Source organism: Eutrigla gurnardus (genome assembly GCF_963514095.1).
Source record: "Eutrigla gurnardus genome assembly, chromosome: 18".
Lineage (NCBI taxonomy): Eukaryota > Metazoa > Chordata > Actinopteri > Perciformes > Triglidae > Eutrigla > Eutrigla gurnardus.
This window is the reverse complement of record NC_139929.1, coordinates 6,439,840-6,462,908: the sequence shown is the minus strand read 5'-3', so window position 1 is coordinate 6,462,908 and position 23,069 is coordinate 6,439,840. Positions and strand designations below refer to the sequence as shown.

Genomic DNA, 23,069 nt, shown 5'->3' with positions numbered 1-23,069 from the left:
TATTAGTCACAGATTTTATTAATAAATCTGTATAAAATAATGTAAGTATATGCTGGGACTTAGAGGCTACGTCATTAACTGTATTAACCAGTAAACATGTCAATAAAACTGAGGTGTAACCACACTGAAAATATTTTAAATGCACCCATTTTTCCACACCATTATAAAAATATACACATTTGGCACAACTGTAAACTAATCACACGTCTTTGACATATTATCGGTGTGTTTTCTGTTTTAAACGATCCTCGTAGCAAAAAAAAGAAAAAAAAGAAAAAAGAAAAAAAACACACAGGTCCCTTCAGTCAATCACGGGTGATGCTGCGGCAGCATTAGTCGGTGATGATGAGGGTAATGCCGACGTGAGAGGGAGGTTATTCCACTCTGTGTGTGTGTGGCACTCAGTTTTCGAGGAAGTCAAGAAACCCAAGGAAAATGGACGACTTGTGCAGGGCTGCGCGTGACGGATTTTTACTCACATCGACGAAGATAAATGGAATAACTGACTTCAGGTCGGTGTTCGTGGAGATGCACCGAGGAGCGACATATCAACACTAAAAACAACTATGCTAGCCAGCTAGCTTGCTCTCTGGCGATTGTTCCTCCCGAGACATACCGTTGGACGTCGGAGGTCGTAATTTCAGACGCGTTAATGGAAACGTTTGAGTCGTAACGTACACTCAAAACGGCAACTCTACCGGGTGGCATTTAGCGTCCATCTACGTCAGTTAGCGGACTTTAAGAGGCAGCTATTAGCGTCGATGCTAGCCGAAATTAGTTCGGCTTATTAATGTAACGTTAGCTCAAAATTCAACGACAGGGAAAACAAGCGGCTCGGTTTGTTACACAGCAGTAATAAACACTTATTACCGCTTTAGAGCGTTACTCGCACGTTTACATTTGTGGCATCTTTGAATATGAGGTCATAAATAAAGAATAAGCTCTTATATTTGACAAATCTGTTATGTATTTTTTTTTTATTGATATTTAGTTAAGAGGTTAGTAACCTCACAACGACTACCTCCCCGGATGGGACTGAAGAAAGAGACACTATGGGACAGTTTTCTCACTGTGGAGTTTCCCCCTAACATAGGTTCACTTCCGGCTAAAATGTGTAGAAGTTAGGGCAGCAGACTTTTTTTTCTTCTTCTCCAGAACAGCCTCATCAAAGTGTGGCTCACAACCACCAGACATGCGTCTCTCCTCCTTTTTGGCCGTGTTCAGGCCTGCTTTGCCCCTCATCCTCGGGCTGTCTCTGGGCTGCAGTCTGAGCCTTTTGATGGTGTCCTGGACCCAAGGCGATGCCGACGACTCCTGTGGAGACGAGCTGGGCAACGGGAGGCTTTTCATGGGCAGAGAGGAAGCCCAGAGGGACCCGAGGGATGGAGCCGCGGACGAGGACTTCCAGCCACGTATCGTTCCCTATCACAAAGACCCAAACAAGCCACACAAGAAAGTCCTCAGGTGAGTGTGAACGCTGATTATTGGCTGGAAATGTTTGCTTTATAATAGTTTGTTTAAATGAGTTGGAGTGTGTTGAAATCTGATATTTCTTGGGTTGGAAGCAAGTTATGAGAAAGCCTTTACTCTGTTTGTACTTCTCCAGGACGCGTTACATTCACACTGAACTGGGCATCAGAGAGCGGCTGCTGGTGGGCGTGCTGACCTCCCGAGCCACCCTCAACACGCTGGCCGTGGCGGTGAATCGCACCGTCGCCCACCGCTTCCACCGCACTTTCTTCTTCACGGGCCTGCGCAGCCCCAAGGTGCCCCACGGCATGACCGTGGTCGCCCACGGCGACGACCGCCCCGTGTGGCTGATGTACGAGACGGTCCGCCACCTCCACCAGCACTACGGCTCGGACTACGACTGGTTCCTCTTGGCCCAGGACGACACGTACATGCAAGCCGACCGCCTGTCGGAGCTGGTGGGTCACCTCAGCGCAGGTCAGGACCTCTACATGGGCAGGGCGGAGGAGTTTATCGGCGGGGAGGAGAAGGCACGCTACTGCCACGGGGGCTACGGCTACCTGCTGTCGCGCAGTCTGCTGGCCCGTCTGCAGCCCCACCTCGACACCTGCCGTAACGACATCCTCAGTGTGAGACCTGACGAGTGGCTGGGCCGCTGCATTATTGACTACCTGGGTCTCAGTTGTGTGGAGGTGCACCAGGTAAAAAAACACACAGACTAGTTCAATTTAATGCACATTCGTCACAGTTTTATCATCAATACGAACGTGTCTTTTCTCACAGGAGATGACCTATCGATACTTTGAGCTCGGGAAAAACGCCGATCCGGAGCGCGAAGATGGCGTACAGTTTAAGAACGCCTTCACGGTCCATCCTATATCAGAACCGAACCTCATGTACCGCCTACACAAGCGCTTCAGTCAGATTGAGCTGGAGTGGACGTACCTACAGATACAGCAGCTGCAGGTTCGTGACATTTAACGGCGATGAGCTCTGCTGTTGTTTCTTCTTCCCTCCGCCAGCCACACCCACTATTTGAACCAAGGTTGAAATTCCTGACAAACATAATATTTATACATGTCAGAGAGCCAAGACGAGGGATTAGGTGTTGTGCTCGGGCAGGCGTGCTACATTCCAGTGTCATCATCTTGTGAATGTGATATCTGCCCGAGAAGCCTTCTTATGTAATAAAAGTAGCTGCTAAGGAATCACATTTACACTTTTTAGCTTTGTTTTTGTTGCACAAGACAGATTTTTTTGTGTTTATACTCATCAGGTGCAGATCAACAACCTGAGTGACCTCACACCAGAGGGTAAAGCCGGGGTCACGTGGCCCATCGGGATCAACCCCCCCTTCAAACCGAGAACCCGCTTCGAGGTCATAAACTGGGAGTATTTCACCGAAGAGCACATTTACTCGTGCATCGACAGCTCGCCCAAGTGTGAGATGAGAGGGGCCGACCGCGCCGACGTCAGCGCCGTGCTGGAGATTGCGGTGGAGCGTCTGAACGAACGCTACCAGCCCCAGCTGCGCTTCCGCAAGCGGCGTCTACTCAACGGCTACAGGCGCTTTGATCCCACGCGCGGCATGGAGTACGTGCTGGACCTGGCGCTGGAGGCCTACACCCAGAAGGGCCACAGTCAAGTCATCGCCAAGCGGGTCAACCTGTTGCGACCTCTCAGTGCGGTGGAGATCATCCCCATGCCCTACGTGACGGAGGCGACGCGGGTGCAGGTCATCCTGCCCGTCACGGCCCAGGATCAGGACTTTGTGGGCAACTTCCTCGACATGTACGTGATGAACACGTTGGACACCCACGACAACGTCCTGCTCACGTTCCTGTTCATCTACGACCCCTTCGATGCGCAGCGGGTCAGCCAGACGGACGTGTTCGCCGGCATCAAGGCCATGATCGGGGAGGTGGAGAAGCGCTACGGAGACGTGAAGATCCCCTGGATCAGCGTGAAGACGGAGGTGCCCTCGCAGGTCAAGCTGATGGACATCATCTCGAAGAAGCACCCGGTGGACACGCTGTTCTTCCTGGCCGGCGTGTGGACGGAGATCAACGCCGACTTCCTGAACCGCTGCCGAATGAACGCCATCAGCAACTGGCAGGTGTTCTTCCCCATCCACTTCCAGGAGTACAGTCCCGCCGTCATGTACCGCGACCAGCAGCCCTCGGCCGCCTCCTCCTCCTTCGCCTCGGAGTCGCTGCGAGACGGCCACTTTGACCGCCACGTCTTCGACGAGGCTTGCTTTTACAACGCGGACTACATGACCGCGCGGACCAAGATGGCCGCGGACATCTTAGACAACGAGGAGCTGCTGGAAAGCATGGACGTGTACGACATATTCGTGCGTTACTCGGGCCTCCACGTGTTCAGAGCCGTGGAGCCGGCGCTGATCCAGAAATACGTGCGGCGAGCGTGCAATCCGCGATTCAGCGAGGATATCTACCACCGCTGTGTCCTCAGCAACCTGGAGGGTCTGGGGTCACGCTCACATCTAGCTATGGCTCTTTTTGAACAAGAGCAGGCCAACAGCACTTAGAGGCCTGGTGCTGCCTCAGAAACGCTGCCCGGACGAAAGAATACTCAGAATAATGTGAATTATGGTATTTTTGTGGCCCATATGCTGAAATTCACATCCTTGTATTTGGCAGAAAGAGGTCAAGATCAGCTAAGGAACAGCATCATCTTGCTCAAGGGCACTTTGAAAAGAGCAAATGTGTGCTTTTCCAGCTGGAAACCTCTCTGCTCAGTACAGACGAGTACTTCTAACTTATGACGCTATAATCCTGACTCGTGTCTAGACAATTTATGAGTCACGGAGGTTGTCTGAACGCGGACTCTGTTACTCGTGTCCCTGCCATTGATGTATTCTTACAGGAGCTGAGCAACAATATTTATACACCAATTTTATTTTTTAAATATAGGAGGTTGTGTCTTAAAATAAAACAAGAACAAAGGCCTTCGTTGTTGATGATGGGGGGGGGGACAAAAACCTTGAGCCATAAGTCTTCCTGAGTGAAGATGTTTGAAATAATACTGGAAACAAGCCGTTGGCTGCCTTTTTCTTTTTTCTTTCTTTTTTTAAGAGATATTAAAGGGTGATAATTCTGTTCAGAGTTGTTTCTTCATTCGTGCCCGTTCGGAGAGCGTTTCACTCTCATTAGACAGGAAGCGTGCTGGAACAGCTCTCTCCCGGAGGTATGCGTTATCTGCTTGGCAGAGCTGAAGAAAAAGGCAATATGGCGGAAAAATATTGTGGTCAGTTAGCGATCGCGTGCTCGCGTCATATTGGGAATGAGATAATGTCGTCTTTCCGGTTTCGCCTGGCAGCTTTGCTGCAGCGCCCGGAGGTAGTGAACACTTTGTTCCGAAGCAGCCTGCCCTGCCCCGCCTCGTCTCCCCACATTAAGTCAGTAAATCTCCAACCCGGCCCGGGCCTCCCTGGCTTTCTGGCGAGTATTCAGTACACATGTGCCTCTGGGGAGACAAGTGAACCCAGTGCCCAGAAGGAGGGTCGTGTCTACCTCGCCAAGGTCCTGCCGTGGTGGTGCGGGGCGGTTAACCTCCACAGCGAGATGGTCGGACAAGCTGAATGGCTTTACTTCACACAGCCCTCCTCACACGGTCGCACCGGGGCCCCTTCACACCACAGAGCGTCTCCGTGTGGGGGTTGCCGGGGAGAACAGCGGAGCGGCGGGGTGAAAGGGGCCCTTTCTGAGGGCGGGAGCCGGGCTGCAGTCAGCATTACAGCGTTGGAAAGGGCCTCCACCTGCTTCCTCGCGGTGAGGTCGTCCGACAATAAAACGCCTGTCTGCCGCCTTCAGAGGAACGCCCTCGCAGCACATTTAACCCACCGGTGGGTTGAACACAAAACCCTTTCTTCATGCAAAGTGTTCTTTTAACTACTTGCATTATGGGATACAGTTTTTTTGGATCCCACAGCTAATGGCATTGATTTGGAATATGGAAAACTTAATTGGATGTTAATTATGGAGTTCTGCTGTGGTGGAAAATAATACAGATGTGCATATGAAAGGGTGTGAGTAAAAGTGAAACCGAGGTCCTGGTTGTTGCTGACAAGTCAGGGTTATGTTTTGATGACGGGGAAAAAAGCACAAGTGTTTGCAGAAGCAGTGTATATTCTCATCTGATGAGCTCATCAAGTCTGTTTATACTGTGTAGAAGTAGCTACAGTATAATGAATATATTAGAGTTGAAAGATTGATCATTTTATCTTACAAAAGTGCATAATTAAGCTTTGTGTCAATATAAAATATACATATATGGCCTTGACTTACAGTGTTACATTATTAGATGTATATACAGTTAGCAAAAATAGACACATTGTTTCAAATCTATCTGAATTTATCCTCCAGATCTTAAGAGAGGGAGAAAACATTTCTGTTCTTTTTAAATTCAACAAAAGACTCCAAAACTGCACCACCAGCGAGCCGCTTCACAATCCTCCTTTAATCGAAAGCTGCTGGCAGCTGTCAAACCATATTCAGGTTAAAATAGAGGAAGTAAAATGGGAACATGTCTCCATGAATTCTGTAATTCACTGTAACACCAAAACACATGGTGAATTTAAGTCACATTATGTATCAATTAAATAACCATATTTTATTGAGTAAAAAGTGCAACTATCAACTAAAAAGTATCTTCTATAACCTTTAGATGTGGAAACACTTGAACTGCTTTCCTTAATTCCACTGACATTCCCTACGTAATATCACAGATTCTTTCACATTATTTCTACAGAACACTGAATCATCTCCTCAAAAAAGGTGACCGGATATAAACCAGAATTCAAGCCTTAATTTCATTTCCTGTCTACTTCTGAATGGCAGAAACACAAAAACGTATTGAAGGATCAGGTAAGCTTTAGAAATGTGAAATCTCTTTGTTTTCTATAAAAAGAAAAGTCCCTGACATTTGACAAGATATGTAAGCACATCACATTAAAACACTTTAATACACACTTTTGTGCAGCAAAGCAGCTAGAAATGAATTCCCCTTCAATGGGAAACTGTGGTCTAGGGAACTTCCTCTCATGTGCACAGAAAAGTGTTGTGTCATGGTTATAAAGAGAGAAAAAAAGAGACACTCAAGATATCATGGCATTTACAAACTTTGGCAAGCGCTTCTTTATTTACATCCAGGCTGTCTTGCAATGTCACAGCTGTTTTCCCTTTTTTTCTCATTTTTTTTTTTTTTGTAGAATCACCAAACAAGTTAGCTGTTTACAGATATACAGTGTTACGTATACTATGATCTCCCCGTCGGTGACGCTCTGGCAACAGTGTAAACAGAGAGAAAGGGCACTTCCCACCCGTCACAAACACATGCATGGAGTGGGACGAACGTGTCGACAGTACGTCAGGGCTTTTTTTTAGGAACAGGAGACACAGTAGTCGCGTTTTAAAACCTTTTTGTCAGATATTCTGATACCGCGGTGCTCAAAGCTGAGGTCACCCCAGAGTTGCAGCGTCTAGTTTCCTCCACAAGAGGGTGCAAGAGAATCAGTGACTGTATGACAACAATGTGAATGCCCTGGCCATACAAAGACGACTCCTGGTCAGACGCAGGACTAAGATACTACCAGTGACTATCTCCTCTAATGAGTGCAGTTAATATAACTTAGTCCTAGTAACAAAAACACAGTTCAGAAAAAATCACACCTACAGTTAGTTGCTGGTAGGGCAGATCATTTTTGGCAAAAAAGTTTCCAGAAGGCATTTCAACAAGTCTTTTCCTCGTCACACAGACTGTGTTATGCCAGCTTTTCTCTATTTACACATACTATCTCATCAGATTGATAAATGTCCATGGAGCATGCATAGGTCATCGTGAAATCATCCGATCACTTCATGTGTACGTTGGAATAATAAAGAGGGTCTCACCCATGACGAGAGTCCCGATAAAAGAATTACAGCACAGTGCGAAAGGAACCCAGAAAAGGTTCCGGCTAGAAACTGACTGCTGAGAAGAAGAAGAAAAAAAAAATCCTCCATCTGACATTACAACATATACATACGAGTCAAGTGTCATTTAAAAAAGTGTAAAAAGGAGATTGGTGCAGATTATATCATGTGTTACAGCTACTGAGACTGAAAGCGAGGGAGGTCTTTCTTTGTTGCAGCTTCCAGCTCCCACGATAGTTACGGGATGGACCGAAAATAAATCACCCCAACCCGAGATAGTACACAGAGGAACACTAACATTCCTGCCCTACTAATTCAAAACTCATGGAGCTCCCATAATGCACCATGGAACTCAGCCCCCCTCTCCTCCCCAAAACCCCCCCGCCCACCCCCCCAAAAAAACAAACACACAAATAGTCTGTCGTATGCTGTACAGTCGGCCCTCTGTAGGGAAAACATATTTACATTCACATCTCGAGAAAAAAAAAACACTTTTTTTTTCTTCTTCATGTAACACAAAAAAAAAAAAAAAGTGTAGAAATGGACAAAATCCTCCAGACCTGGGCTTAAGTGTTCATTGCAATAACAGTTTGAGGTTTTGTTTATGAAAACCCGAGGCCTAATTGGCTCCGAAAGGAACGTTTAGAAGCAAACATGTGGAAGTAAAATCCTGAAACGACCCAGATCGTTCGGGGGTTTTATGACCACCTTACATGGAGATGTTGTGCACGTTCTGTTAAACCCAGGTGAGGATCGTTTGCCCACTTCTATTTCAGTGATCATGTTCTCTTCTTCTTGTTGCAACCTTTGGTAACACCTTCAGGACATCAGCTGGCAAAATACTACGCAAGGAAGAGGCAGTGAGCGACTTTGACAAAACAGATCAGTCGACAAGTCCCGACTGGTATTTAGGCATGTTTGTCATTTTGCTATCATTACGGGTACGAACGAGTTATAATGATGATCAATACTTTTCCTTCATTTAAACACTATTCTTATATACTAATGCGATAATACTTAACTTATCTAATACTGTTTTTGGCGAATATGACTAAAACGAGACACACTGGAGGTTTTTTTCCAATTGATTCACTCGAACCTGAGAGTGAATGAAATCCACGCCTCCGGTTTATTGATAGAACTGATTCCTGCAACCCGATGTGACGCACCGTAATCTCGACTTTGCTGGTGTAATTAATCAGTCTTTCAAAAACACTCTCCTAACGAGAACAAACGGAAAAACACGCACACAGTCACGCTTACAATCAAACAATTAATCAGCTTCAGAGTCGGAAAACGTAAAAAAAATACGAAGACTCGTCCAGAGCGCCCTCGACGACTTGAACGTTTCTGTCGGACGCAGCAGCAAACTCTCCCGAGATGAGGATCCCAAACACACGGCGGGCGCGTGGGCAGCCGCTTCAGTTCGCCTCGACATGTTTGTGACGTATTTACAAAGGAAGAGGAGGTTTTCTTTGTTGGAGAGGGTCTCGACCTCGGAGGATGCAGCTGATCAAATGCGGTTAATGATGACGATGATGTCCTAACACTCCGGAACAAATATGCAGATGACGCACGTCGCTGCACATCCTCGCTTACGTTAGAAAACCTCCCCCTCTCATTTGAATTTCAATTTCGAAAAAAAAAAGGCTCTGAAACGGCATCGTCTCTCATCACTACCACAAAAGATTATTATTATTTTTTTTAAGTTACCGACATTTTTAGAGGCATATGGTTTCACCAGACGACAGCGACGGCCTCGCACGCATCCAAACACACACGCGGCTCTAAAACCAGACGCAGAGATTCGGGAGGGCCTTGGTTTAGGTGTTGCGGACAGCTAAGGCCTGTTCCAGCTCCTGTCTCCTCTGTTGGATCTGTGGAGGAAAGAGGAGAGGAAGAAACGCGTCGGACAACGAAGCAAGAGGCGACTGTGGTCGTGAAGTGAGGGTTGAGCGCAGCTGCTCACCTTGCAGTAGAAATAGCGGCTGACAGCCTCCTGGGACCAGGGCTCGTGGTAGAACGCCGCCCTCCTCTCCTCCTCAGGGTTCCCCACCACGTCTGTCATCAACTGCAGCCAACGAGAAGGAAATCATAAGTGACAGAACAAAATAATAACCATCATTAATATTGCATCTTGTATGTGAATCCTTAATATTCAAAGTGACTGTCAGATCATCCAGAACGCATGTCCAAATAAGGCAGCGACTTTAAATTAAGAAAGGAGCGACATGAGTGTGTGTGTGTGTGTGTGTGTGTGTGTGTGAGTGTGTGTGTGAGTGAGAGTGTGTGAGTGTGTGTGTGTGTGTGAGAGTGTGTGTGTGTGTGTGTGTGTCTGTGTGTGTGTGTGTGTGTGTGTGTGTGTGAGAGTGTGTGTGTGTGTGTGTGTGTGTGTGTGTGTGTGTGTGTGTGAGAGTGTGTGTGTGTGTGTGTGTGTGTGTGTGTGTGTGTGTGTGAGAGTGTGTGTGTGTGTGTGTGTGTGTGTGTGTGTGTGTGTGTGTGTGTGTGTGTGTGTGTGTGCGTATAAGAGACGAACCTTGAGATCTCGGCTCTGGGATTTGAGCCAGTCCTGGATGTAGCCCTTGGGATCTCTGGAGAAACTGAGCATGAAGTCCCTCTGGATCTTCAGCTGGTTGATGGACTCGATGGTCTCATGGATCTGAGAGAGGAACGGTTACAAACTATATATCAAGAAAAGGTCTCGTCTCCGTTCATTTAACTGCAACATAACAAAGAACAACTACAGCTGACTGATCTATTTATCTGATAAAAAAAATAAACATTTGATCAAATCTAGTTAATCTGATCATCAAAACTCAATCTTCAAAAATCTTGAAACAAGAATGTATCACATCGAAAGAGAGGGTCATTACAAAAAAAGATTAAAGAGATTAAAGTGGCAAATTTATGAGAATTTCAAGGAAAAATAGAGTTGTTTTGTCAAGGAAGCACGCTGCTTTACTTCTGGATCAATCTCATTACGCACAGACGCAGAAACGTGTTCCTCTGCAGATGATGACCTAATCAAATTACACTTCTAATTGGATTTAGCAATAAGGAAATACTTGGGATTTTACCCCAGAATCACCATTTATCAGAAGCATCTGGACTTTGAAGAGATGAATGAGATACAGAAGAAACCAACCAGACTTTAGTTTACTTTCTCGTACATTTGATTTGATTTTTATCTGAATATTCCCCCTCTTTATTCATTTATTTGAACTAAAATGACCCTTTTATGCCGTTGTACTCTTTGTCATCATGCAATAAAGATGAATAAGAAAAATACTTGTTGCTGGTTTATGTTTTTTTCCTGCTCACACACAGCAAGGAATGTCAGTTTAAAAGTTAAAACGTGTGAAACATAAATCCTGGAAACATTAATATCTCACACATTTAGAGCAGAAATCCGTTGCAGACAAACTACCATAAAGCAAAGCCCTCCTGTTAAAAACAAATGCAGTAAAAGGAGTCGTTCCCACGAGGCAGCTTACTTTACGAGCGAGATTTACGGCGTCAGACGTCGGTCCCGGGCATGGATTCTGTGATGCGCGGCGAGCTCACCTTGTTGTCGAGCGAGGCGATCTCCTGCTGGTTGGCGGTGGAGAGGAGGAAGCTGCTCATCTGGCCCTTCAGGGGGTCTTCCACCTCCACGTCGATGTCGTAGCAGGCCGTCTTCTTCTGATCGTTGGGATCCACGCTGACGGAGAGCAAACGGTGGGAAGAAAAATCACTACACAACCCAGAGAGAACAAATCCTTCACAGCATGTCACGTTGACTGCAAAAATGACCGAATCCATGTTCCCTAAATAGATGTCTTTTCTTTTTTACGATAAATAATGATATTGACATCATCTTTGGCAATTCAATCCATAGATATAATTCAAAATGTATTCACATGACCTCATGACACCACCGTTAAATCCAGTTGGTCGTTGATATTTTATAATACAACATCAATTATTCGTCTCCCTCTTGCTGCAGCCATCGATCGCCCCGCTGCGACGCGACGCTTTTCATATCGAACCCTTTCTCCTTTATTTCAGTGACCGTTCGACCCTCGGGTGACGAGTCATTAACAGCACTCGTTATATTTCCACATTGCCTGGTTTTAGAAGGCCCCTTAATTCTGCTGCTGACGCTGCTCAAAACGATATTTTTTTCTTTTATGGATTTCAGGACTTCAATATAGGACACATGGGGCAGGAAGTGTAGCCTTATATGGTATCTTTGGGACGTTAATCATGCTCATGTACGCTCGTTAAGCACAGGTGGAGTTCATCATGCTCACGCTGGTCATTTACACGGCTATTTGTATTCAGGAGAGCGTGGCACACTTGTACTGGCCTACCGTCACGGGGAAAAAGTACGAGAAAGTTAAGATAGGGATATGAAAATGCTCTTGAATGAGCTCCATCTTTATGACTGACTGCCTCGGCCAGGTCGCCCTTGAAAAAGAGATTCTGATCTCAATGAGGCTCTTTGTGCTTAAGTAAGTGGAACAGGGAATCTACCTGATGACATGGTTGATGACGATGGGGTCGGGGGGTAAGAGGAGGTTGGTGAGGCGCTGAGGGATCTCAGAGAACTTCAGCCGAGGGCAGTCGAAGATCTGTGGAGGAAATCATCATCTATGATCAACTATGGCTAGAAATATTTTGTTAAAACAAATATGAAGGTGTGTGGATATGTAGCGTTAAAATATATGATGAAAGAGCACACTGGTTGAACTGTGAGCGACTCATTTGTTTAAGTGTCATGTATAACTTGGACATTACAGAGTCTGATATGAATATTTATGCGACAGCAGTGTGATTTGTAGCACGGAGAGGGTCCCGTACCTGTTGGAAGTACTTGTCACAGTTGATGTACTCCTTGTCATGGGAGTCCTGCAGCTTGTTGGTCTTGACGTACTGCCAGAGGGCCTGGATGATGCAGGAGCGAGTCTGAGTGTGAATGCCAAGCAGGCGGGCCAGGCGAGGGTCCAGCTTAAACTGGGGGGGCTGCGGAGACAACATAATCTCATTACAACACTTCTGTGGGCCGCCGTTACGTCATGGCATCTGACAACCTTATCATATTTCCCCGCCATGGAGACAGATGTCTTTTAATGCACTCGGTAATGTCTCTGCAGACTGGCGGTTATCAGCGACGTGAGGCCTGCAGGTTGTCACTACAACGGCTGATTAAATACACAGAGCGGTGAGACTGTATGGCGCCCCCTACCTGGTAGTCCAGCATCAGCAGCAGAGTGCAGCGCACGCTCACGTCTCCGGGCCTTTTCACCTGGAAGCCGTCCGTCTCCTGAGTGGTGGGCGTGCGGTGCCACTGCAAGAGGAAACCACCATACATTGACTACACACCCCAAACTGAGGTGGTTTATTCAAACTGAATGGTCATTTTTGTTCAGTTTACATATATATATATATATAAATCCCCCCACAAACTAAATGCAGATGATGAACATGGTAAACCTGCTAAACATCAGTGTTTTCCAAGGTCGGTTTTCTAAGTTATTAAATACCTCAGGAAGTTTCTTCCTGAACTCTAACTCATTGTTGTGTAAAATGTAAAAATTCTTAAGATTTGGAAGAGTTAAGGGGCTTTAAGGAGGCTGCAGGAGTGTTGGCACAATTAACAAATGCACAAAGAAGTCATTGAGTGCACCTGTAGCCATGATCTCGACCCTAGAACACATAGTCTGTGGTTCAGTGAGAGGTTAAATATCTTCAAGCTAGCCATGCACAGTGTGCTGAGAAACCAAGATAGCAAAAGGTTAACCATGTGGCCGTGCAGCTGAATGCTGTCACATTTAGGATTACACCGCCAGTGCAGACTTGAAGTGAAATAACAGAAAATCCAAATATCAGCCCGGCCAAAATACAACAATTCCCCATAAGATTCCGTGTTTTAGTCTTTGTGTTTACATATATCAGGATCCGCTCTGTATCTAACTGCAAATTAAATGCTTTTTACATCCCCATTTTATCTTAATTGCTCGGAAACTGAAAAGAAAAGCACTTTGAGCACTATCTTCAGTACGGCGGATCGCAGTAACTTGGCATGCGATACAGAATAATGTATTCCTCCGACCAATGGCTGATTCAGAACAAATTAAAAAGTGATTGTACCTCAAGGTAGAGGAAAATTTCTTTTGATGGAAATCATTCAAAGCGATGCGCCTGAGTGCCTTGCCAAAATACCCTCTTAAAAAGCAGGAACCTTGAGAAGTCATAATTTTCACTTTGGAAGTGTTTTCTTTTCAAGTCAATGCATTTTGTGAAGATACACAGTGAAGGGCAGCTAATGATTGTTTTTAATAAGTAAGCACTTGTTTTCTCCAGCTCAACCACCTGCATGTTAAAAGAACCTTGCAAATGTTGGAAAAAAAGCCTCTCCTTTCTGTTGTTATAGAAAATCAAATTATCAAAAAAAAAGAGAGGGCAGTCCACCCTCTCAGTCTGTTTTATTATATATTCATCCAATGGAGATGTAAAAAAAAGAAATAGAGAAGAAAAAAGAGCAGGTTAGTTGGGGTGATTGGAGCTAGAGACTCAACCAGACATTACAAAATAACAATTTTCAGTGAACGTCGCTCCTCTGCGTGATGAGGAGGCCGTCAGCGACCCTGACTCCACGGCTGAACACTCGGATTCACTAATTGGAGCCGCACAAAAAAAGCTCTATTACTAATGGATGGGATCTCAAAGGAAAGCATGAACATGTGAAGCGACAAGAAAATAATTGTACACTGAAGCGGCAGTGCAGGGGAATACGGCTATTGGCGTTCTTGTAGAGAGAATCAGTAAAACCACCTGTGTGGGTGCACTACGGGTCTAATGGAACGGAGCCATTGTTAATGAAATTAGCTGTGATATCGCTCATATCGGTCTGTTGGATATGAACAAAATCTGCCTGCCGGCACCTTGAAAGCTCACGTTAATATTCTGCAAGTATTTGCATTTTTACAGTGACGACTGTAGCTTCATATTTAACAGGCGAATATGAAAATGGTTATCGATTTTCTCCTTATCTCTCAGTATCACTGGTTGCCATGGTGATGGTAACTTCTTATTTCATTGAGATTATGATGTATGGAAAGTGTTAATTGTGTGAATGAGAGCAAGTTCAGTATATTTTTTAAAAGAAGAATTTAAAGCTCCTCTCCACTAACAAAAGGGGAAAAAAAAAAAATCTGAGGTCAAGCTTCAAATTCGAATAATAACCATAATGTATGAAATATGTGTCACATGCTTTTCTGAATGTATGAATGTGGAGCTAAGAGTTCAAAATAAGTATGAAAGGTATGAATGAGAACAATAAAAGCAAGAATAATAATAACGTTGAGTGGGAAGAACTTCCGCCACCAGTGACATTGAAGCCGACTGAAGCTGCATTCATCTCCAAAAACAATGATCATCATGAGGACAGACAGACAGACAGACAGACAGACAGACAGACAGACAGACAGACAGACAGACAGACAGACAGACAGACAGTGCAGCTCTAAAATGATGACAGAATCCCATGTTTGAACTGACCTCAACCAGGTGGTTGTCAGGGCCGTACAGGTCTTTGTCCAGCTCAATCACCAGGCTCTTAAAAAACGAAGAGAACTTCTTCTTCTGCTTCCCCGGCTGTGAAAAAGAGAGAGAGAGATGTTGAATTAATGTCTAAAGCAGACACACAAATGCAAAAGCAAACATTGTCATCGCTTATAGCAACTTTACTCATCAGAAAGCCACAAGAAGGCCGAGTGAGTTCAGAAGGACATCGAGACACTAGACATTCTCAGGGACCACTTCCTCCGAGCTCGACCAGAAATATTTGTGGTCTGTGAAACCTAAATGCCTCCTACTGCTGCGAGATGACGGCCTTGCCTCGGCCTGCTAAGAACATCAGAGCTTTTTTTTGAAGGTTTGCGGTCCAAAACAAATGTGAGATCCTTCTGCTTTTCGAGCGGCGTCCTCAGTCTCTCTGAAAGACTCGTCGCAGCATCTCCCGTTCGTTTTATATTCTGAGCCAGCTGACACTCTCATCTGAGAACATCATTACCGAGTGACTGCTGGCCAAAAGAACCACCAGAGCTGCACACTTTCATACTAAATGGGAAGATTATGAGCTACCATATTTTTTTTAGAGGACAAGCATCTAATTGATGGCATAACACTAAACCCTGCAGCAGATCACAAAATGTGTAATTTCACCCTTAAATTGGCCATTTATTATAGAACTCGGTTATGGAACCACATATAAAACATGCACCGTATATTTGACATTAACAAGACTCACATCATCCAGCAGCTTGCCCTCTACCCGCAGCTCCCACGATGCAATGCTGCCATCTGAGTCGTCAGCGTCGGGTCTGGCAGGGTTGAAGGTGTTGGATATGTAAAGCCTCAGTTTACGCTTCTGCTGCTGACACAAGGGCACATAAAACACCACAAATCAAACGACCATTTCGCAAAAACTTGACCTGAAACCTCATGCTGCAGGGAACCCCGGTAAGCTCAATATAACAGCAGATTAAAATAGTGTTTTGATATAATAAGAGTCAAGAAATAAAATCTTCAGTCTTGAAAAGGGGGAGTTTGGGGACAAAACAAAAAAAATAATACCTCTGTCTGTGAACAAATATGATTTTAAATGACATTTTTGTCTTTTCAAGATACCTTCAGGACATCAGGGCTCACAATTTCTTTTCCAATTACCTTCATTGGTCTCTTCAGTGCTTCCTGGATGTCGACACGTTTCCGCATGATGGTCTGGTCCAGTTTGCGCTCAAATGCCAGCAAATCCATGTAGGCCTGAGACTCGGGGACCAGCTCACGGATCTGCTCAGAGGGTGAGAGACGGTCTGACGTCAAAATCTTTCAATCACACACACGAGATTGAGAAGTCAGATTTTCCTCACATTCATTATCTGAATATCACTGAAAGGCTTAAACAGATTAGCTTTCTGCCCGGCATTTGTGCTGCAGGAGATCCAATGTCTCGTTTCAAGGACGTTAAGCCTCGTAACATTACATGCAGTTTCATTTCAATGAATGGTAAAATGTATAGGATACCGTGAAAGGAATAATTCAGTGCAGTGCAGTCTTGCTGAGTGTTTATCATTATATCTGTACAGTTAATATGAAGTGACTGGAAGCAGCAGGTTAGCTTAGCTTAGCATAAAGACTGGAAACAGGGGGAACAGCTAGCAGGGCTCTGTCCAAAGGTAACACAATCTACCAGCGCCTCATAAGATCACTAATTTAAACAGATTGTTAATAGCTCTACATTGAACAGATGTGAGAGTATCAACCTTGTCATCCAACAAATTTTCCAAAATGTCAAACTATTCCTTTAATTTCTAAATATCACCCGTCTGACACAGTATCACATATTCTGTATGAACTAGATCCAGGTTTTCTATTTCTGTCTTAACTTCCCATCAAATGGGAAACATCTTCATTTCTGTGCATCATTTTACACCCATTTGCCAAATGTTTAGCCTCACATATTTGTTATTTATGTTATTATTATTATTGAAATACAGACAGTTTGAACAAAGTTTGGCTGCACATAAGGAGATTCCTGCTGACTGACCTACAACCAGATATAGTAGGTTAAACTCAAGGCGACTTGGTGGTCTCGGGTTTAACATTCAGACCATGAGCTGTAGTGGCCCTGAAACGACTCTAGGGACTTATGTTGTATGCCATTCACAATCTCCCTCTCTCTCTCCTGATCCCTCCAGTATCATCTAATTCCCAAAAATATATAAAACAAAACGAGTTTGACAAACTGCATTACTCAGATTCAATCTGTAAAATTATATGGAGTAGAATTAACCGTGTGCAATATTTATAAAAGAAACATTTTCTCCAAACTGCCATCCAGCCCACCATTAATACGGTGGTCCAAACCATCCTGGGGACACCGGGGGGATAAAAATGAGATGCAGAGTGTGCAGCCAACCAGCCAGGACTCCGACATTACCATACCGATGAAAGTCCTCGGAGCATTAAGGGCTGCTGCTGCTGCTTACTTACCAAACTGCACACACACACACACACACACACTCCTTCTCCTCCCTTCCTCTTCTTCCCTCTTTCATGTTTCTTTCTAAATGGCTGCCTTCATTGTTCCCTCTCATTCCTGCTTTATCTCCATCTCACTCACCGGGGCCAAGGTGCCGAGCAGACGGAGGAGTGTGTCAGACATTCCCTGTCCCTGACTCATTATTGTGGAGTGGCGCCCCGGCCGTGCCTACTGCTATCTCTCTGTCTGGGTTACGTTAGAGGATAAGACCCGAGCCAAGACGCTCTCGGTCTCCAGACCTCCGTGGTTTCAATGTGAACGCCTTCTGTGTGCTTGCCGGGACGCAGTGAAGTGATGGCTAGCACGGGGGCCGAAAAACGGAGACCGTGAAAATCCCAATCTCAGCCGGTAAAGACTCACCTGTGGCAACGAGGCAATTCTCTTTCGGTTCTACTTGCGGTTGCTTTGCCACATCCCGCTGACCGCTCTAATTTAAATCAATGAGCCACCTTCCACATATCACAATGAAACCCTTAAAAAAAAAATCCCTAAAACCTGATCGCTCCCCCTCGTGCTCTCTCTCCCCATTTGGAAATAACACACAATCATCTGGCCCTCTGCGACTTCCGAGAACCCCTGACATCAAAATTCGACCAGGATTTTTCTGTTTCGGCGCACAAAAGATGATAATGCACATGTGACAAACACGGCGACGAAGGTAAAAAAAAGATGCAGCCTCACCCTTTGCGGAAGAATCTTGTCTGCCATTTTCCTTCTCTTAGCACTAGAGAGAGGGAGAGAAAGACAGAGAGAAAGAGGAAAAAGAGAGCATGTTACTATGGTGACTGATAGCGTAGCACCCAGGCCATCTGCTAAAATGCTGGGCCATATCCAGCACCCCAGCATCCCAGCTGTGTGTGTGTGTGTGTGTGTGTGTGTGTGGCATCTGAAATGCAGCGCTCCACCTGGAGAACGAGAGCCTCTAACAGCCAAAAGTGTCACATCACACACGTCTTGTCTGACATGTATTCACTGCACACACACACACACACACACACACACACACACACACACACACACACACACACACACACACACACACACACACACACACACACACACACACACACACACACACACACACACACACACACACACACACACACACACACACACACACACACACACACACACTCTGCAGAATCACTGGAGCCGCTGCAGCAGGACTCGGACGGTGACACGATGTGTGTTCAAGAGCATGTATATCCATTCATGAATGTCCAAAACCCTGTTTGTTTGTTTTTTATTATCTTATACTTACCGTGGAGGGATCGAGAACATTAAGAAAAGTTGGTGCCTTTCTCAGTACTTTCTTTCTTTGTGATTACAAAGCGTCCTTCCCTTTAAAAGATATCCTTAAATATTCACTCTGTTCGTATGCGGAGCACCGTTGCAAATTCATGCAAGTGTTCTGTTGTTCCTGCAGAAGGTCACTACCTATAAAGCACCTACACTGGAAAAAGAGCAATTCAAAGACTTTTATCGTAGATAAATTATCTTACTAATCTTTACTTCGAAAGGTGTAAAAAAGCAAAAGAATTTGACTTATTTCAAAGATTTACGATTCTTCTATGTGGTCTTGTTTTAGGGTTTTATTATCTTTTACATTGAGCTGAAATAAAGGACAATCTACTTTCAAGCACCTTTAATGTGAATTTTTCAAGCCTCACTGCTTTAATCGAGTCCTTTTGCAGAGAGAGCTGAACGAGACGATTGATGTCGTTCTTTCATAGAACTAGAGATAGAACTAGAGATGTTATATTTTAATATAGTAGGGAGAAATGTGTTTCTGGTTAATCCAAAATACCTGAAAAACCAAGGTGCATGTTAGCAAATCCACAATGACCTAATAGAGCTAATAGTTAGCTATAGATAGCTAATAGATAGTTACTCTGATACAAACAATAAAGAAGGGTATTTATTGGTATCTATGTTTATATTATCATATCGCCCCAACCTTTATTTATTTAAATATATGTTAGATAAATGTTTTTTCTTGTTTGTAGAAGAGGATTTTTTTTTGCAGTGTAGAGAAAATGTACTTTCACAGAGCACCGTCGGTCTGTGAAGCAGTGTGTTATATCAGCATGCCAAATACTGAAACAAGCCTGCTGCAAGGAGAATTGAAAGATCCGGGGATGCATTGTAAAGGAAAACACAAACCTGCATCACAACAATCCCCCACGTTTCAAACGGTTTTAAAAGGGGGTTTGAGGTTGGATTCTAATTTACGTTTACTGTTCTGGCTGAAACAGACCGTTTCCCATCATGCCATGCTCCAATCCAAAGCATGCATCACTAAAGAGGGGTCAACTTCTAGGCCGGAACGTATAGTTGGCCAAAACAGCTCATTCAAGGAGTGCTGGGCATCGGGTGAAAGGCTAGGACTCATCAAACGTAAGAAAAGGGACATGCAGCAGAACAAACTCCTACTTTGATCCGAGCGTGGGATCTGATTGGGGCTCTCTCATGTCCATCTGCCTCGCCGGGATCTCATTGGCTCCGGGGAATCCGACTGGCTTCCTAAGGATTGGTGAGGATTCGAAGGTTGTCCGATTAGAGTTGTGGCGAGACACACACTCAAGTACGATGTCAGCGGGGGAGGAACACCTGGGTGGTTCTGGCTGTTTGTGTGTCTGTGCGTGTGTTGGATGTGTGTGAAGTTCAAGGGTCTGTTAGTCGGGTGCAAACGCTTTAAAAAACGCAGACAAGGGCAGGCACTGGGATGGGCGTGTTACTGAGTCCATGCACGCACAGAGTGCAGCGGAGGAGGAGCTGGGAGGCGTCCTGCTCGCCTGAGGGACACGCTCATTCAACAAAGTTTCTCCGTGAACCAAAACAATCATGCTTCACACACACAGACAGACAATACACTGACAAGGGGGACACACTGGGAACATGAGGATCACAGGGGGGAAAAGGAGCAAACTGCTCTGGATTGAAAATATGGATGTTAGGATGAAGACAATATGCACCTTATTCACTAATTTTCCAAACCTTTCTAAAAGTGTCCAGCAGTTTTAAACCAGCTAGCCTCGCACAAAGAGACCTGTATCATTGTCGCACGAGGCTAGTTCCTAAGCAACCTTGAATGTCCCTTAACAAGCGTCACGAAGCAAGGGGCGCTTTTAGGTTTCTTAGAGGAAAAAAGATTAACATTTAAACCCAAGGTTCAGAGGTTCATCTGAAAGGTCAGGGCTTTAAATATATAATGCATTCTTAAATGGAAATATGAGATCAAATTAAAAAGTTTGAAAAAGAAAATCCGAAACATGTGAACCAAACTATGGGAGGTGATGAGTGAAGCTGGGTTTTCAAGAACAACGGACCACATTGTTCAGTAACCTTAAACTAAAATCACTCTGGTGGTTTGGTTACACACTTTGCAATGAACTGGAAGCTTTTATCCAGAGGAGGATACTGAAACACCGGCCTCCATCTTTGTGTTAATTTAAAATATGTCAGGATAAAAACTGGTGCAGAAACTTTGAATATCAAGAATGAGGTGAATTTGACATTGAGTCTATGATAAAAGTCTGCTGATGAATAAATCAACTGGCTAAGGTGATGGCTGCCATGTTTGAGGTAACTCTCAGAATCGGTATTTAATTAGAATTTTTTTTTTTTACCTTCAGCATTTAATGACACGACGCACCATGATGAAACACAAGGGAAACAATAATAAGCAATAACAATAACTGCTTTGCATAAAAACAATCTTAAATTTAGGTTGCAAAAAAAGATATGATGAGAAAAGACTACTCAGGGCGCAAGTAGATTTTTTTCCCCCACATCTCATTTCTCACTTTAAAGAAAACATTTCAAACGAGATAAATCCACACGGACGTATTTGCTTTAATATGCTTTTTCTGAACTGCTGCCCCGAGTATTCTCCGCTATGAGACACACGGAGGTAAAAGCCTTTATGTTCAAATATACAGTTTCATCTTGTGTTTTGTGTGAGAAAAAGGTTTTCCCACCCCGTCTCCTAGAAATTCCATTTATATGCTACTAATTCGCAACAGAAAATGTGTTTTCTATTAATATAATGAGAAAACGATAATTAATCAAGTCGCTTTCACACATATGGGATCGGCGTGGCGCCATCTGCCTATGAGTTATGTGGTGCTTCCTACGGTACATCAAATATTTCCATACTTGGGAAAATTAGTAATATATGAATGTTCTTAGGACACATTGTTGAGTATTCATAGCACTTCATCTAAAGCCAGAATTAAATCCTATTTTTTGCGCAGGACAGTGTTGGTCCTGCAGAGCGGGTGTCGCCGGGACCATAAGGTCTCAATGACACTGCAAACACAGGTGGCCCGCCCTCAGCTGGCAGCGTTGCGGGGTCTGAACTGGAGCGGGAGGCAAGCCGGAGCATCAACTTGTTTGCCAGAGGACACACACTCTCTCTCACAGAGCAACAGCGAGACAGAGACACCTGGCCGGGTCACCCTGGCCCATCGATCACACGCTCCAAGCAGCCGGGCCGCTCGGGGGGTTGAATCCCTGACGCAGGACAACATTTCCCCTGACCTGTTCGACAAGCCTGCTTAATTGTAAGTGGATCAATCGTGCTGCAGATACTGAGAGAATGAAACCGAGAGAGACAGAGGTCCACTGAGTGCGCATATTGATCTCTAATGACCATACCTGCCACACACCCCTAACAGACATCCATCCACTTTGTGAATGTGTGGGTCAGGGATACTGATGTTCAGATCCTTTGTCAGCAGGCACTAGATAGTACTACTACAAGTATTAGAGCCCGAACGCCTGCAGACAGCAGCAGGGACACCTCATAGATGAGACCATCGGGGAAAAAACTAGACAACAAAGACACACAAAGAGTGAACAGAGGGAGACATTCAGTCACAGCGGTGGTTGGGATGGTGGGAAGTGGATGCACAGAGCGGTGAGCAAGGCAAAGGATGCAACTAAACAAAGAGCAGTTGGGGTGAACTTGATATGGAAGCTGAACAGACGCACAAAAGGTCATGGTTTCACTTCTCCTGCTATGATGAGAGACTACAGTATGGAAATGCCTGTGCTGTGCAGGTATGTGTCTTTACTGTAGGAATGCAACTTATGATCATTCACAACCATTTTAACGAATATGCCATAAAACTTTCAAACGGGTCAGATTTTTCGTCTATTATCTGTTAAACTAATGACATCAGCCTCAGCTGGGCTTTCTGATGGGTGCTAATTAACGAATGTTAGCATGCTAACGCACTAAACTAAGATGGTAAAAATTATACCTACTAAACATCAGCATGTTAGCACGCTGACGTGAGCATTTAGACTGTCTTGTTACTTGAAAATGCACTTAAAGTTATAGTTCTAGTATTGTTAAAATTGTTATAATACTGGTGCCAGTATGATGACTATGTTTCCGTATCATTAAAGCAACACTTTTTCCAATGATTTTTTCCACAATTATACATTTTTCTTCTCCAAAACTCTTTTTTCTCTCTTAACACAAGCAGCTGGACATTTGTCTGAATTACATGAGCACAATAATGTGGGATTTTGTGATCAGAAATTAAGTAAAACGCACTAAGAATCTG

General features: G+C 44.6%; 2 protein-coding genes across 6 annotated transcripts in view; one reads left to right on the top strand and one right to left on the bottom strand.

Annotated features, from left to right (window-relative positions):
- The first annotated feature begins 342 nt into the window (after positions 1-342).
- chpf2 (chondroitin polymerizing factor 2) lies at positions 343-4,464 on the top strand. The gene is made up of 4 exons (XM_084033588.1): positions 343-1,464; positions 1,607-2,171; positions 2,254-2,436; positions 2,747-4,464. The coding sequence occupies exons 1-4, from the start codon at positions 1,193-1,195 to the stop codon at positions 4,019-4,021; spliced, it is 2,295 nt and encodes a 764-aa protein (XP_083889714.1). The 5' UTR covers positions 343-1,192; the 3' UTR covers positions 4,022-4,464.
- A 2,461-nt stretch (positions 4,465-6,925) lies between these two features.
- Positions 6,926-23,069, bottom strand: part of smarcd3b (SWI/SNF related BAF chromatin remodeling complex subunit D3b) — a 34,488-nt gene continuing 18,344 nt past the window's right edge. For 2 of the 5 annotated variants that reach the window (XM_084033583.1, XM_084033581.1), the window contains exons 3-14: positions 19,927-20,016; positions 18,175-18,217; positions 16,119-16,241; positions 15,700-15,825; positions 14,949-15,044; positions 12,634-12,735; positions 12,249-12,410; positions 11,922-12,019; positions 10,971-11,106; positions 9,943-10,065; positions 9,376-9,477; positions 6,926-9,283 (exon numbers count right to left, since the gene is read on the bottom strand). In XM_084033583.1, coding sequence (XP_083889709.1) covers positions 9,230-9,283; positions 9,376-9,477; positions 9,943-10,065; positions 10,971-11,106; positions 11,922-12,019; positions 12,249-12,410; positions 12,634-12,735; positions 14,949-15,044; positions 15,700-15,825; positions 16,119-16,241; positions 18,175-18,217; positions 19,927-20,016 — 1,255 coding nt within the window. In that variant the 3' untranslated portion in view covers positions 6,926-9,229. The remainder of the gene's footprint in view (positions 9,284-9,375; positions 9,478-9,942; positions 10,066-10,970; positions 11,107-11,921; positions 12,020-12,248; positions 12,411-12,633; positions 12,736-14,948; positions 15,045-15,699; positions 15,826-16,118; positions 16,242-18,174; positions 18,218-19,926; positions 20,017-23,069) is intronic. The other 3 variants (XM_084033582.1, XM_084033584.1, XM_084033585.1) reach the window with 3 other exon arrangements.

Coding starts and splice junctions, on each gene's coding strand:
- chpf2 (XM_084033588.1), top strand. CDS start 1,193: ATGCGTCTCTCCTCCTTTTTGGCCGTGTTCAGGCCTGCTTTGCCCCTC. Junction 2,172..2,253: donor GTTGTGTGGAGGTGCACCAG/GTAAAAAAACAC, acceptor CTTTTCTCACAG/GAGATGACCTATCGATACTT. Junction 2,437..2,746: donor TACAGATACAGCAGCTGCAG/GTTCGTGACATT, acceptor TATACTCATCAG/GTGCAGATCAACAACCTGAG.